This window comes from Macaca thibetana, chromosome 8, assembly GCF_024542745.1.
Source record: "Macaca thibetana thibetana isolate TM-01 chromosome 8, ASM2454274v1, whole genome shotgun sequence".
In the NCBI taxonomy this organism is placed as follows: Eukaryota; Metazoa; Chordata; class Mammalia; order Primates; family Cercopithecidae; genus Macaca; species Macaca thibetana.
In genome coordinates, this window is record NC_065585.1 from 90,086,455 (window position 1) to 90,103,474 (window position 17,020).

Below are 17,020 nucleotides of genomic sequence, written 5' to 3' on the forward strand. Positions count from 1 at the left end.
AGAAGAAGTATGTTACACAGTCATGCATTACTAATTCATGGTTGTCACTCCAGCTTCTCCCAATTATTATGCACCAAGGACACTGTTTGGTGTAATATTATTGCCAAAAACTACATACTGCATGCCATATTTCTTGAAATCTCCTGGTTTTTATAAGTAATTTCCTCAATCTTCTTGGGTATATCTGTATTTTACACCTTCCAAATTAAAAAGAAAAATTCTTTCCTTGTCTCACTGCACTAGCAAATGAGTGCTAATTTTGTAAAAAATATCTTATCCCTGGCCAGGCACGGTGGCTCACACCTGTAATCCCAGCACTTTGGGAGGCCGAGGCGGGTGGATCACCTGAGGTCAGGAGTTCAAGACCAGCCTAACCAACATGGAGAAACCCCATCGCTACTAAAAATACAAAAATTAGCCAGGTGTGGTGGTGCATGCCTATAATCCCAGCTACTTGGGAGGCTGAGGCAGGAGAATCACTTGAACCCAGGAGGCGGGGGTTGCAGTGAGCCGAGATCACACCATTGCACTCCAACCTGGGCAACAAGAGAGAAAGTCTGTCTCAAAAAAAAAAAAATCTTATCCCTTCTTCCTCACATGAAAACAATGGCAAAAATGTAGTAAGCCCAGTGCAGTGGCATGTGCCTGTAGTCCCACCTACTTGAGAATCTGAGGATGGAGGATCATTTGAACCCAGGAGTTCAAGACGAGCCTGGGAAACATAGTGAGTATCAGCCTTAAAAAAAAAAAAAAAAAAAGGTAGTAAAAGAGCATTAATTTTCAAGCATAAAGAACTGGGTTCAAACCCTGGCATGATACCCTACTGTAAACCAGTCATGAAAGTCCTTTACCACCTTCTCCTAACTTCTCTATTTAAAAAAAAAAAAAAAAAAAAAATCTGGGGGAGTAATAAAGCCACATTCACAGTGCCTTTATGAGGAAGAATTACACACAAAAACCCTGCAGGTGTACCATAGTCCCTGGTACACAGTAGGCACAAAATTAATGTAAATTATTTTCTCCTTTCTATTTTTTCTCCAAAACTTTGTGCTCTTTCATTCACTACAATTTCTCATTGCTTACTACAGAAACTTACATAACATTATAACTTCCACATTTTCATTAAAAGAAAGCATCACTTAATTTTTTAAAAAGCATACTCTATGTAGAAGTAGTCTCCAGCTGATGAAGTAGCAATTCATAATTTTTATGAATTTATGACTCATGCTGAACTGACACCAACATTATTCTTGATGTAATTAATTTAGTTACCTTTGTTCCTCAATGCCAAATTCATGTTATTTTAGCATCTCCATGTGTGGCCCCAAAAATACTGACCATTCTAATTTGAGTCAGTTGTAAACAAAAGGCATAGATTTCCAAGATTTCTACAACTTGTTTCTATACCATCATATAGTAATGGAGCGGAAGGAATCTTAAAAGCTTTCCTGGTTAACTCCTGGGAAATATACCACAGTTATTCAAACCAATTGACACTTGATAGACTAGTCTATTAGAAAAACAGTAAATCCTGTCTCAGGGAAATGCTTGCAATTTCACTGGATATTCTGAGGAACTGGACTCAACACATTTGGCACAAGAAACTATGAGATTGTTGTGGACATCTTATAATTATACCTTTTATCAAATCAGTAGTTAAAAAGAATAAGTGAAGTACTTTGAGGTTATGTCTATTCAATTTATTCACCAATACATTCAATATTCATTTTATACCAAGCTAACATCATTTTTTAAAAAGGATATAGTTCTTGTCCTTAGCACATTTTGATGCCCTGAGCAAAAAAATCATAGATACCAAAAAAAAAAAAAAAGTAAGTTCAGAACAAAACCGGATAGAAACTTCCAAAATAAGAGAACCTGAGTCTGTAGTTGTTGGAAAAACAAAGAACAGAGAAATTATGAAAGTCAAACTGGTTATCCAAAGTAAGGTTTTCCAGGGTAAGTTCATTTTGAAGAAGTGGGAAATTCTTAGAGGTTATCTAGTCCATATTTGTCACATGTGCTTCATCTCATTATGGGAAAAAATGAATTGACAAAGAATGTGCTGATATTGAAATTATAAATCTTCTTGTTCTCTACTGCTTTCAAAATCAGTTAAATTTAATATGTCTTCCTCTTCCCAAATGAAAATATTTTCACCCTCAAACATACAAAGTTCTTCTAAAGTATTTCTGTTGCTAATATTTAAGGAGGTCTCAACTTGGCAAATATCTAAGAGGCAAGCTTGACCAAGCATTTCAAAGAAGTAATGACAGTTGGTATTTTCTCTTACTATTTGGTTGAGATTTGTTCTTGAGCCCTGGAATCCGTTATTTAATAAGTTGTTATTCTCATCGACTGCTTTAAACATTTCATTTGTCTGACTGCTGAGGTCTTGTGTATCAGAATTCATATTACTCACAACTAACAATGATGTGTGCAAGAAATTCATACAAAGCCTTTCCTTCAAATCTGGTTGGAATTTCTTTAAATTACCTTCTTCCTCTAACTCCAAAAAGTTAATTCTTTTTTGTTTTCTTCTTTTACCCATCAAGTCGAATGTGTTATTGAAATAAAACTGATCAAATATATCACCAGTGGCATTATCAATATGATTTTGTCTCATACTTGCTTTATTGTTCTCTTCCCTGAACACTTTTTTGTCTGTCTGAAGTAAATATGGGTGTATTTTCATCCATAAATAAAAACCCAAGAAATTTTCAATATCAGATTCTTTGCGATATGCAAATCCTCGGCCTTCCTCATTCACGGGTTGGATAATAACAGTTAGTATTGGGCAATGTTGACCACAAAGAGCATACAGTTTATCCAAAGAGTCAGCTTCCTGAAGTGTACCATGAATCATATTACTGCCAGGCAATGGTTGGTTTTTAATAGCATCGTCAGAGACAGGGTAGACTTTGTTACTAGCAGACGTAAAAGAATGAGTGACAGATGTGCATACTCTTTCTGACTGATGATTATTACCCTTCTCCTCTGTATGGTGATTTGCTATTCTTTCCTTGGCACAGGTTTCATTGTGAACATCCTCATGAAAAGGTTCTGAGTCACTACCATGAGGCATGTTAAAGTAATTGCATTTTAGTTCAAGGGGTTGAGTTAGTTCCTCAAGTTCTGAAGAGGAGAGTTCATCCATGACTGGGCCTGGAGCCAAATTACCAAAATGTGAATATGGTACTTCACTGCTGTTATTATCAAGTAGGGTGTCCAATGATGTGGTGTCTGCATTGCCACACATGCCAGGATTTTCAGATGACATCCTTAGCAAATGATTTTCTTTCAGAAGCCATTTGCCTTTGTCAATCAGTACTCCTTCCTCTATGTCTGTGAGGATTCTGCTATGATCATTTTGTTTTGTACCAGGTTCTACAATGTCACCCCCATAATAATCGTTCCTCACACCATTAACATCACACTTATCTTGTCTTTCCTCCTGGAATTCCTGCAACATAGGTGAACTAGTAGATACCTGTTCAGAAGAGCCAAATGACTGCCCTTCAGAATCATAAAGACTTGCTTTCCTGGAACACTGAAATTCCACAGAATTATAAGGACAAACCTGAGATTTGCGGGTAGACCCAGGAAAAAAAGATGGCTTGATAATATCTGCTTTACCGTAAAGTTTTTCTATTGCCCTTTTAACAAATCCTATGTTGTATTCTTTCTCTTGGGCAAGTTCGCCACTGTCATTGGGATCATCACTGGATGTTTTATATGGCTGCTCACTGTCACTGTCTGGTCGATAGTCTGACCAATCAGAAGTCACTGGACTTCTGATGCATTTTTTTAAATCAGGAGAGGACTCTGAATAACTTCCAGCTTCCATACTTTTCACCATCATTTTTACCATCTTAGTTTCTCCTTCATTAGTCTCCTTTTCACTATTTTGCTTAGAATCGTAGCAAAAAACTAAAGATGGTGGTGTTGCCAACCTTTTACTGATTATTTCATAAATTATACCATTCCTTCTTTTTTCTTCCATAACATTCTTACCAGAGATGTCTATCAATTCTAAAGTTTTACTAGCCTCTAACTCTTCTTGGATTAATTCTTCAGTGGCTTGCTCTCCTCCATTTACCACTGTATTAAAGATACCAGTGTCCTGGTTTTCTAATTCTTCAAAAGATTCCAATTCTGAAATGTTTCTTTCACTTGATGTCATGCTGTTGGTTATTGAGCCTGGTTCTTCAGAAGTCCTTGGTTCTTCCATATCAAAGGAAGTATATGCATTTTCATCCTGAAACGTCTTTAGTGAACAATTTTTAAAATCATCTAGAGAACTATGTTTCTTATCAAGTTCTGCTTCTTTTTCACTTAGGCAAAGTCCACAGGAGCTTAAATTACTGACATTTTGATGTGACACCAATGTATTAAAGCCATTTTTATATTCAGGGCCTGTCAAAATATTTAGATCTTTCTGAATGTCATCACCTCTTTCTAACTCTTCAGTTGATTCCAAGTTATCAGTATATGTGTTTTCTTTGGAGTTGAAAAAGTCAATGGTATTGCAGACACTGACAGGAACGTAGGTCTCAACAGTTGGGCAAGCTCCCTCATAGGTATGGTTCTCCTTTTGAGCACAAGCCTTGTTGGAAAACACAGTATCAGTAAGTGAACAGACCTCTCCTAGGAAACAAGCCTTATTCATAGAAGTCTGATCCACACCATAACCATCACTAGGAAAATGAGTGTCACTGGGGTTACATGTCTCTTTTGGAGGATAAGTCTTATTTACAGTCCACGTCTCACATGGAGAGCAAGTCACTTCCAAAACACAGACTTCAGGGGCACATGCCTCACTGGCAGAGCAGTCTCCATCCAAAGAGGAGATTCTTTGTGTTCTTTCATTTTCACTGCACTTAGGAACACTCTGAATGCTGACTGTGGAACAATTTGCAGAAAGATCTAGTGGAACCACATCTTGTTCTTTCTCACTGAGTCCAAAGTAGCTTGTAGTTGACTCCACTAAATTGGCAACAGCAGCTTTCAAGTCATCAGCTTCCTCTGTGATGGCTATGTGCTTTAGAATCTCCAGCAACGCAAGTGTTTCTGAAGATTTGTTGATAGTCTTGTGAGCATCAACTTGACAGAAGCTATTCATACTTCCCTTTAGATTTAGCACCAAGAGCCAAGCAAGAAGGAGATTAGTGGATGAATTGCATATTGCAGAATGAAAGGGAACATTTGCAAGTGAACCTGGCATTTGAACAACTCCATTCTGAGTCTTGGGAATACCAGGAACTGAAGCTTGCAATTGGTGAAGCATCAGGACTGGTAAGAGGTCTTTTGGAGTTTCCTCTTCTATAGGATCTACTTGAATGGCAGCCTCTACACTTTGCCTTTTTCTAGCTAGGTTTATTTCCTGGTAAACAAGTTTTTTCTCTGGTCCTGATTTTTCAGCAGCTATATGACGTTTAGTATTACGATCATTAATAGCTGACTGTGACAAAGTACAATGTTCATGCAGGGAAACCAAATAAGCATCATTCAGAGATCCAACCTGTGTCTCATGGAGATCTTCTTCACCAGTATCACTGGCAATAAAAGACTTATCTCCCTCTTTACATAGATTATCTCCTGTCAAACTGGCAATTTTAGTTATGTGCTTATTACTTTCCATAACAAAATTATTTATTTTTCCAGAACTTTCATGGGGATCATTCCCTGGAAAACTATTATTGTTACAATTTACCACACTCATTTCATTTCTACATACTGGAGCTGATTTTATAGGCTTTAAAGTTGGATATGGATTTATGTTCTGCAACCAACTCTGTATATAATTTTGAACTGAATGATGAGCAATATCCTCAGGAAAATCAGGTTTTTTCAAAGAAGCTAAGGAATTTGCCCTGGTTGTAGCATGTTGTTTACTTACAACAGCACTTGCTTTCAATTTATCCCCTTTTTGTTTTTTCTGGCTTCTTAAAGTTATGTGTGAATCAGTAACTAAACTCTTCTTTGCCATTCCTCTCAAATAACCAGATGCCACTTCTGCTTGAGATTGTGGTGCATAAAAATATTTGGGTTTTTGCTCAAGGATGTTAAATACATGAAATAAACTTTTATTTTCAAAAGTACTTTTGCAATATTTGGATTCATTGTGAGGAAACACTTTATCTCCTTGACAGATTTCTCTTTTTTTAGGTGCTCCCAAGCTTACTTTCTTTAGTGATTTAGATTTTCTTTTGGTTAAAAGTCCTTGAACCTTGGAATTTTGAGTAGTATTTAATTTATTTCTGTGGAAATTCTTCGAAATCGTGGAATTGAGATTACTTTTGGAACAAAAAGTATTTGATTCAATTACAGTATCACTTGTCTGGAGGTCTTCCTTACAAAGTATCCTTCCTTTAAGGGGACTATCTGAATCTTGCAATATCATTTCCTTTCTAATTCTACCTCTTGTGTTTATTCTCTCATTCTTATTAAGAATTCCTTTGGTTGCAAGCTGTCCATCTTGATATCTGGAATTTATTGCTTGCTGTAGAGATTTTTTCTTCTTTTTGCTGGAAACAGATGACAAAATCTTCTTTTCATTTTTTGGAAGTTTTGTTAAACCACACTGAGCAAATTCATTAATTAGTCTGTCAATTCTTGCAGTGACAGTAGAGGATGCTTCCGAAGCTGCAGCCTCAGAAATATTTTTGTCAGTTCCAGAGTTGGTACTTGAAAAGTGGGGTGCATCTGCTGAAATAGGGCTGAACCTATCATTGGTGTTATCATAAGCTTTGAAGTTCTTGATACCAGTTTTGTTGTCTGATACCATACTATCAACTACATCTTCCTCCACAATTGAGTTATCTGATATAGTCGACGGCAAACCATTATTATGGGACATCTCTAACATCTTCTGACTTGTAATTTCTATAACACCAGCACTTATTGCACTTGACTTAAGCAGTCTGTTTTCCTTTTTTCTTTCTAACAATGACTCCTCCATTTGATCATTGTTATTGATCTGAACAAGTACTGGTTTGTTAGATACTGCTGACATTTTACTGCAAGAATGTGTAAACATATGATACTCAGACTTGTTTTCTCCACTTTCCCTTTCTTCACTATAGGAAAACTGTCCAATCATTTTCTCTTGAACCTCAGTTTCAGATACTAAGGTCACACTGCCTATCACAGATTTCTTTTGTCTCACTCTTCTTAGTCCAGGTGTAGGGGGCCTATAAAAACGATGCTTTGCTTGATCCTGAGTTCCCTGGGTGATATCTGTGTCCACAGTAGCATTCTCCCAACTAGCAGAACTGCAAGTTTCAGCCTCTCCATCTGTCGTTTGAATGTTTATCTCCTCTGGTAAACTGCCTTCTTGATTACTGCTTCGCTCCATAGGTGACACATCTGCAGAGAATGAACATGCTGCAAGCTTTAAACCAGATGATCGACTTTCTGTTCTTCCTGGAAAACTCATCTCACTCTTTTCATCATTATTAGAAGGACCAGTTTTACTAACAGTAGTTGTCCATTTTATGGTTTCTTCCTCTTTTATTCTGAATCGAACTTTCATCTCAACTGTCATAGTGCCATCTTGATTAAAAATAATTGATTTCTCAATATCATCTTCAGAAGGATATATTGGTAAATTCTGAGAATCACTCTTTTCTAAGGCCAAGTAATTTTCAGGAACAAAAGAATAGTCTAAGTAGCAATCATTATTATGTGTTTTCTCAGAAGAAACAGAATAAATCTGGGACCTTGAGCTTGAAGACATATGTGTGCTTACTTTAAAGATTTTAAGAGTAAAAGGTGCCCACATCAAAATATAATACGGAAGGCAGAGAAGTTAAAAATATCCAAAGGAAGAGGCAGCAAAGAAAAAAAGAGAAAAAGGGAAATAATTAGTATGAAAAGTAGCATATTTTCTGTATTTCATAGTAAAATGATACGTTTCTGAGCTCTATGTATTTTCTTTCCCCTCCCGCTCCCCGAGACGGAGTCTCACTCTGTTACCAGGCTGGAGTGCAGTGGTGCGATCTGGGCTCACTGCAACCGCTGCCTCCAGGGTTCAAGCGATTCTCCTGCTTCAGCCTCCCGAATAGCTGGGACTACAGGCCCACATTACCATGCCCAGCTAATTGTTTTGTATTTTTAGTAAAGACGGAGTTTCACCATGTTGGCCAGGATGGTCTCAATCTCCTGACCTCGTGATCCGCCTGCCTCAGCCTCCCAAAGTGCTGGGATTATAGGTGTGAGCCACCACACTCAGCCTATGTATTTTCCCAATAGTTATTTGAGAAAACCTACTGTAATAGTGGTACATTTCTTCAAACCACTCTTTAGAAGAGATCTCTAATTCTACTTCAACTTAAATGAGGAGATTCAGAGAATTTTAACAAGTTTAACAAGTTTAAAAAATGTATAAAGTAAAAACTGCTAAGAATTCTACCAAAGATAAAAGTTTGTGGGTTTTCATTTCGTTGTTCTGTTTACCAATACTGAAACTGGAGTCCAACCAAGTACTGCTTACCTATTCAAACAAGGCAAGCAACAATTTATGCTGGTATTCATCTTTCCACCTACAAATATCAAAAGAGGTATCCATAGCTTTATGAAAGCAGAAACATTTTTATAATTAAGACTTAATCAAGTACTAATTATTAATTTAGCATGCACTTTGTATAATCGTTGCAACTGACTTAATACAGGGCACAAGAGAGAACAGAGCTAGACATAAGTCCAGATGTCAGTTATCTTTTTAACGTGTGTCTTCAGCATTAACACCTTGGCACTCTTGCTTCTTAAATTCAATCAAAATGCCTGGGCCGGGCGCAATGGCTCACACCTGTAATCCCAGCACTTTGGGAGGCTGAGGCGGGTGATCACTTGAGCCATCATAACAGCCTGGGTAACACAGCACGACCCCATCTCAAAAAGAAAAAAAAATTCCTGTTAGCAAATCTATATAGATTTGCACATACTTGCCATCAGGTAAGCCCCTTTAATGTTGCAGAGTATAAACCTGGAAATATTTTTTCTTATTTTTGATATGCTTTTACTTAAATTGTAAATCAAAGTGTCTCAAATTTTTGAAGTAAAATTTAACAAAGCCCTCAGATTCCCTGCAGTCATCAAAAACCATACTCGGCAACCTGTATCAGACATAATAAAATCATTTTAGTAAAATGACAAACGTGAAATAGCACTATCATATTTATAACATATATGTGGCAACCTAATGCTTACAAAATAGCAGCATTAATAATTATCTACTGAATATATCCATGAAATCATTAAACAACGATGGATTAGTTTCACCCACGTAAGCAGTAAGTAGAGATATTAATACTATTTAAAATACATATTATCCAAGTCTAAAGAGAATAAAAACTTAAATTTAAGTATAAAAAACAATCAGTACTCTAGCAAAGAGCTTGTTTTCCCTGGAAATACTAAGTACAATGAATAATGAGATTAGCCATGCTGTACAGGCAATTTACAGCTTATCCCACATCCCTGGGCCTGAAGAGGCCCTCTTCCTCCCCAATCCAAAGGATAATGCTACACAGTAGAATCTAAGGAATTATCAACCTACATTATCGTTAACCAGCATGAATTGGTTGCATGAACCTTTTTTAATAAATAAAATGTGGGTCTAAGAACGTGTAATTTTTATAGCAATAACATCAAAAGGCAGAGCACATAGCATAGATTTGAAAAACTACAGTCATTCTGCTCACCTGCTGAGGTCAGCTATGTATGCTGCATGGTACTATTTAGAGAAAACTCTGCAACAACCAGAGAAGAGACTTACACAGATCCCACTCTAAAGCAAGAAATGCTGGCATTTTTATTTTTTAACTAGGTAGTTTATGCAAAAAAAGCACACATCATCAATTTAAACAGGCATATCATTGATTTGGAAAAGTCTAAAACACAGATAATCTCCATGATTCTTTCCAACTATAAATATAGCCAATTTCAGTTTAGAATGTTTTTCAATCCTCTCCTTTTCGTTTCTGTGGTGAAAGAACTGGTCATTTAAGCATGGATTTTTGCTGTCGTTGAGGCAAAAAAAATCTCAGGGCTAAAAATATGGACTATATATTAATAAGTGACTTACTCTTTCTGCTTTCTGACTTTGCATTTCCCTTGGGGTACACACGCTGAGAGATCCCTGGTAATCTAGCAGGAAGCAAGTATTTTTGGATGTCATAATTTCCTGGTTTAAATGGCTCCCTTCCTGCTGCCACCACAGCTCCAGAGCTCAGGATCACTGCCTGGAGGCTGGGAACCTAAAAGAGACCAGAGTCATTATCCTGAGATGAGCACATTTTATACTAAGTGGTAATTTTATAACTTTGCTTGAATCAAATCAACAACCTCCTAGACTTGAAAGACATCATCACCGAGCATTTTCTTAGGCACCAATGGTGTATACAAAATAAGTAGAAATACCAAATGTCAAGGTTGGTGGGGTGAGGGGGGAGGTCAGTTACCTCCCAGCAAGGATCCCAGGAAAATGCTTCCTCTATGAAAATACTACTCTTTGCCACTCCTTTCCAAAAAATATTGTCAAGATTGGATTCCATGTGAAAACATTATATACCGTGGGGCTCAGGGAAGACAAAGGGGTGGGCAGCCTGAGGTAAAGATGAGATTCCAGTCAGATTCTGACAAAGGAACAAAGGCAGCATTGGGTGCACACACTCACATACACAGGCAGGGAGGAAGACTTCCTTCCCGGGGGCCACCATTCACACCCCACACGAACCCAATTAGTAGGGTGCTCAAAATGAGCTCAGGCTCGAGGAGCCCCCTAGAACGCTCACCCTCCTTCCGTCCGTAGCATACAGCTTGACCACCGGGCGCTGCATGACCTCTGTCAGGTGCTGTAGAAATGCCTCGAAGCTCTGGGTGACCCTCCTGCTGAGAAGAACCGTGCGCCTCGTCTTCGGGTCGCCATTCCTGAAGACCACCAGGCTCCGTGGGGCGCGGGGCTTGCCGGGAGCAGCGACGGCGACGGGGTGGGGCGGTGCATGCGCGCTGATGGCCCGGCTGCTGAGCCAGGGCCGCGGGCGCCGACGGGCTTTGTCCAGGTCCACAGGCTGCACCTTCCTGCCGTGGGAGCATAGGTACGACTCGCCGTCCTCCAGCTCCTCCAGGCGCGTGATGCTGTGCCTGCCTCGAGGGGTGCTGATGTTCCTCACTCCAAAAGGTAGGGGTACCTTCCTGGACAAGTTATCCAGCAGAGCATCAAAGGACTTAAAGGAGCGAGGGTTGACCACCACCCTGACCCCACCAAATTGGGGGTCTCCGCTCTTGTAGAAACTGATCCGCTTGGCCACAACAGGATGAGTGAGACTCAAATGGCGAGGGGGTGGAACTTGATCTTCAGAAGAAGTAGGATGAATGATGGAAAAACCAGTAGAAGGAGTGTCACTCATTTTGGCTAAGACCTAGAGAAGAAAGAAAATTATCTCCAGAATCACAGCACCATAGCGAATACATGGTAATACTAATGCATGCTAAATATAGCTGCAGACATCCAGGATATTCCTAGAAGTTTATTCTTTCATTCGTTTATTCATTCATTATACCTACCAATTTTGAAAAACAATTTTAAGGGACTTATAATAAAAAGAGATAAACAGTTAAATAAGGATATTTATAATTTAAAAGTTAAAAACAACCTAAACACACTAATAAGGGCCAAGATAAATTATCACATATACACCCATGCAATGAAAAACTATACAACCATTAAACATGACCTTATAGATATATCTTTTGGCATAGAAAGATGATCATGACATATTACTAAGTGAAAAAAATCAGTTTGCAGAACATTCTGTGCCATTGATTTAAATGTATATGTACAGTCACATTGCTTAACAATGAGGATAAGTTCTGAGAAATGCATTGTTAGGTGATTTCATCATTGTGTGAACATCATAGAGTGTACTTACACAAACAGATGGTATAGCCTACTACACACCCAGGCTTTATGGAATAACCTATTCCTCCTAGGCTATAAATCTGTACAGCATGTTACTGTTTGAATACTGTAGGGCATTGTAACACAGTGGTAATTTGTGTATCTGAACATATCTAAACATAGAAAATGTACAGTCAAAATATGCTATTATAATCTTATGGGGCCACCATCACATAGGTAGTCCACCATTGACCAAAGTAGTGTTATGTGGCACATGACTGAGTTATATGAATTGGGGAAAAGTCCAGAAATATATACAACCCAGTGTTGATGGTGGTTGTCTCTGGATTGCAGAACTCTGGAAAATATTCGTGTTTTTTTATACGTTGGTAAACTTTGTGAACCTTTAAAATTAGCAAGTATTATTGCACAATTCAAAAAACAAGAGAGACACAAATCGGAAACCATCCACTGAGAAAGGTAAGAGAGTTTTGCAATTCATCAGTTTAGTCCTTCAAATCCTGACAATAAATAAATATGGGAGAAACAGGAAATGTTTTTAAAGTCCAAATTGTCTGGAGGAAAATGTACCTGACATTAAGTTCTAGGAGGAATGTATCACATAGAACCTTAAATAAGAACCCTCTTAAGATACTATCAGATGTTTCTACTGCAGATTGGAGAAAATGCAGGCATATCATCTCACACACCACTTATCTTACTTTGGGAAACACTGCACTAAGCAAAAATGTTCTTTGAATAAATGGCAGCATTGCTATGGGCTGCTAAAACTAGTGCAGTCTGGTTACTGGTCCCACTAGTAGTTCTGAAGTTAAACCTTCAGAAGAGAATTCAAGAAGAGTAATATTCAGCAAAGCACCAAGGTTTTCCTTTTCCACTTCTCAGTGAAACTGGAGTTTGATTGACAAATGAGCAGCATTTGGAAGGATTTATCTGGTTCTGGCCTTGTTTTCATTTGTGGCTGTTTTCTATTGTTTGAAATTATTTTAATTATTAGTGTCTTTTGACACAGTAAGAAAGTCCTGCAGCCTTGAAGACAAATTGAACAAAATTAATGTGATTGGTAATACAGAGATGGAAAAAGGAATGTTTATCATTGTAAATCAGCTATAAATCCGGCCCAAATCATCCACTTAAATGTTTGCAAGCTGTTATCCAAGATTCTTCATATATCTCCAATCTGATTTGCAAATCTTATTTAAATGTAACTTAGAAAAAAACATTTGAAGATCAGCCTAGAAATTAGATGTCTTCCCTTCTTTCTTCCTCAGAGGTTTAAAGTAATTATAATACTTAAGACAAAAAAAGCAGCTGTAGCAGACATGTGCATCAGGAGCTGGGGAATCCAGCTTTGCAATGGAGTCAGCAAAACTGCAACCTCTTCTCATCCTCATCTGGTCAACTGTGGTCTGACCTTGAGCAGGCTGCTTAATCGCCATGGCCTCAGCAACTATAAGAAGGATGAGTTCCTTCGGTATTTAAATAAGACTTTAGGCCAGGTGTGGTGGCTCACGCGTGTAATCCCAGCACTTTGGGAGGCCAAGGCAGTAGATCACCTGAGATCAGGAGTTCGAGACCAGCCTGGCCAACATGGTGAAACCTCGTCTCTACTAAAAATACAAAAATTAGCCGGGCGTGGTGGTGTGCGCTTGTAGTCCCAGCTACTCTACTCGGGAGGCAGAGGCAGGAGAATCGCTTGAACCCGGGAGGCGGAGGTTGCAGTGAGCTGAGATCGTACCACTGCACCCAGGCCTGGATAACACAGCGAGACTCCATTTCAATAAATAAATAAATAAATAAAAGACTTTAGAACTCTTTCCCTCCAATTACATTTTAGGTTGGTTTACTTATATGTTTATTTGAAAATATTGTACATGAATAATATTTGAGCCACATTTTTCACCTAATTTTGGAAAATGATATTTTTCTTGGTGTAGGTGCATCATGAGGCTCTTAATGTCACCTTTTAAATGCCTGAATCTCACTATTTGGAGAGCTATTAACCTGGTGACCACTTTGGGAACACATCTGTGTGAGCCAATATGCTAATGTCGGTTTTGGCCAAAGACAAAGGAGATTTTGTGCTGGGGCCGGGAGGGAAAACATGGAAGATAAGTACCATAGGAGCAAAGAGGCAGCTCCCATTGTCCACATCCCACTGCTACCCAGCCCTGAGCATTGGTTTTGAGCCCAGTGCATGAAGGGCAGGTGCTGAAGGTACCATGACCTGGGAAGATGCCAGGTCCCCAGCAGTGGAGGAGCATTTGTAGAGAAGGTACATCCAACACGGTGGTTGCCAGGCACCTTGTTGGGGATGCTGTAGTGAAAACAAAACAAAAATACAAGTTCGCATGATCTTCATAGTGTGTGAGAGAATCTCTGGGAACTCCTAGAAGTCACTGGGGGAACTTTTAGGTAGAGAGTTGAGATTCTGCATCCTTGTAGGTGAGTCTTAAGAGCCTATGATAAGGAGGGCCTTGTGTGTAAAACCCAGAACATGATAAAGATTAGGTATTATCATTGAAAAAAGAGATTTGTGTTCATTGAGTGTACGACGTCATCATTTGGAAAGAGGGTGCAAACCAAGTATTTCTGAAGAAAGTGAATCAGCCTTTGCCCTGTCTTAATAATGTGCATTTCCTACAGAGTCCATGGGAAGTTCACAGAGTAACTCAATAGCTCAACTGAAGAAGAGGAAGAATTGTGGTACCAAGAGAATATTAAGGAGGGATGTCTAATACAGCCTGAGGGATTGGCGGTAGGAGTGAGAAGAGAGGGCAATTTCCAGAGGAAAGCCTGTGTAAAGTTGAGATGCCAGAGGCAAAAAGTGGTAGAGATGCCCTACAGGAAGAAGGCAGAGGTGGTACCACATTTACCTGGTGCACATGAGCAAGACTAGCAATGTGGTCATTAAGTCTTGACAATAGAGTGCCCACTTTTGTGAAACAGAGCTACCAGCCCTCCATAACTTTTTTGAGTTCTCCTATGTTAGCTGTGCTCCATTCTTAATCAGTTTTAAAAACTAATCAGAGACTGGGTGCAGTGGCTCACGCCTGTAATCCCAGCACTTTGGGAGGCCGAGGCAGGCAGATCACGAGGTCAGGAGATTGAGACCATCCTGGCTAACACAGTGAAACCCCATCTCTACTAAAAAAAAAAAAAAAAAAAAAAATTAGCCAGGCGTGGTGACGGGCACCTTTAGTCCCAGCTACTTGGGAGGCTGAGGCAGGAGAATGGTGTGAACCCAGGAGGCGGAGCTTGCAGTGAGCCGAGATCACGCCACTGCACTTCAGCCTGGGTGACAAAGCGAGACTCCATCTCAAAAAAAAAAAAAAGAATCAGAATTTGCATAGAAATTTGTCAATGTATCTTTACATACATTTTCGATAATAAGTTTTATCTTATGCCCTCTAAATTTGGAATAAGGCAGCAATATACTTAAGGGCTACCTTGGGAACAAACAAACTGAGCAGCATAAAATGGTTTAATTCTCCCAGAAGTTTAGGCTGAAGAAGAAGTGGAGGTGGAAAGAGGTAACTGTAGAATCTTGAGGCCCTCCAGTTTCCTCACCAGTGACTTCCCTATGTGTAGCAAGGAAGCTGGTTTACAAAATCTCTTTGCCTTAAAATCCACTTCTAATGACATGACAGCTTGCTAACAATATCCTCTCTTCTTCTCTGCAGAGCCTGTTTATTGCCTAAAATTAGACAATGGAGCTATCATGCACACTTTCATTGCTCTTTAATATTAAGCAGATTTTTTAACACCCTTAGGCTCAACTGTGGCTAGGCTTATCTGTGGCATCATTAGTTTTAATCAAACCCCACTTAAATCAATCATTTACAGCTGTGCTGCTCAGAACTAAATAGTTGGCCTCTATCAAGAGGGCCATGTCTTCACTCTCCCACTCACTTGACAAAATATGACAGATTTACATGCGTCATTTCACTAATTATATTTTAAGTTTAATTTTCTACCACATAGTGTGAATTCAGACAAGTCACAAATAATGAATTAGAAATAATGGAAAACTGAGAAATACAGAATGTACAGAATGTTCATTCTTTTAGCAATTCAGAGACTTGATGTTGCAAGAAAAATTAGTTTGTTTCAGATTTTCATAAGCCTATGGGGTAGAGTTGAGACAGGAGATTCAAAAAGGAAAATCACCAGTTATTCACTGTGGTAGTCACAGCATTGTTGAATTACAAGCAGCTGCCTTTTTCTTTAATGTATTGCCCAGATGTCTATAAGAAGTATATAATGCTTTTATTGTCAGAAACAAAGTAACCATTACTCATTTGAATAAACTAGAATCACTTGATTTCCTGATACTGAAGTTCCATTCTCCCTCAATATCAGCATATTGTGAAGGTTGCTGGCATATTTAGGTAAAAGATAATTGTTAATCACATTTATTCTTTTTCTAACAGTTAAAGACAGAACACAGATCTATAATCTAGGTATAACATGGAAAACAAAATACAACTAGCAAAACATAGAATATTTTCAAAAGAAAGATTTCAAATAGTTTTGTACTTACCAGAACTTGGAACTTCCCTTATTAAGAAAAGAAAAAGATGTTTAAGTTGTTTAAATAGCTCAAATAAATGTCACTGGATATGTAACCTCATTTCATGCAAAGAAACTAATGTCTTTGGATTTATTCTCAGTATGTCCAGCAAGGGATTGAGTACAGCCAATTAATTTAATCCACAGTGATGCTAATCACCAGACAGAGCTCACCCTAAGGAGACCACAGCCAGAAACAAAATAGTTCCTAGCATGCTCTGCAGTTCTGAAATCTTCCTCATGAAGGTTTCCCTTCTTTCTTTCTTGCCTAGTGTTATCCTCCAGAAAAAATACTTCACCAAAACACATGCACTTCTCTCCCAGACAACGTTTAACCGTCATTTATTTATGTTAACGGGAGAAAGTTGTTACTGTGCAGCTAAAAATGAAATTGTTTGACATTTTCTCATTCTGATAAGTTTCTAAGTCAGTACCTGTTCCTGGTAATCATTTAAAAAGAAAGAACTAGGCCTTTTGTTTTATTTAGATACTCTTGCTTATTACCTCATTAATGTAATTCTGAAA

The 17,020-nt window shown here is 38.5% G+C and overlaps 1 protein-coding gene across 3 annotated transcripts in view; it reads right to left on the reverse strand.

The window, feature by feature from the left end:
* Positions 1-16,576, reverse strand: part of RP1 (RP1 axonemal microtubule associated) — a 273,274-nt gene extending 256,698 nt beyond the window's left edge. The window contains exons 1-4 of one of the 3 annotated variants that reach the window (XM_050802338.1): positions 16,467-16,576; positions 10,797-11,423; positions 10,088-10,259; positions 1,686-7,749 (exon numbers count right to left, since the gene is read on the reverse strand). In XM_050802338.1, coding sequence (XP_050658295.1) covers positions 2,078-7,749; positions 10,088-10,259; positions 10,797-11,411 — 6,459 coding nt within the window. In that variant the 5' untranslated portion in view covers positions 11,412-11,423; positions 16,467-16,576 and the 3' untranslated portion in view covers positions 1,686-2,077. Of the gene's footprint in view, positions 1-1,685; positions 7,750-10,087; positions 10,260-10,796; positions 11,426-16,466 lie in introns of those variants that run through there. The other 2 variants (XM_050802337.1, XM_050802339.1) reach the window with 2 other exon arrangements.
* Between the last annotated feature and the right edge of the window lie 444 nt (positions 16,577-17,020).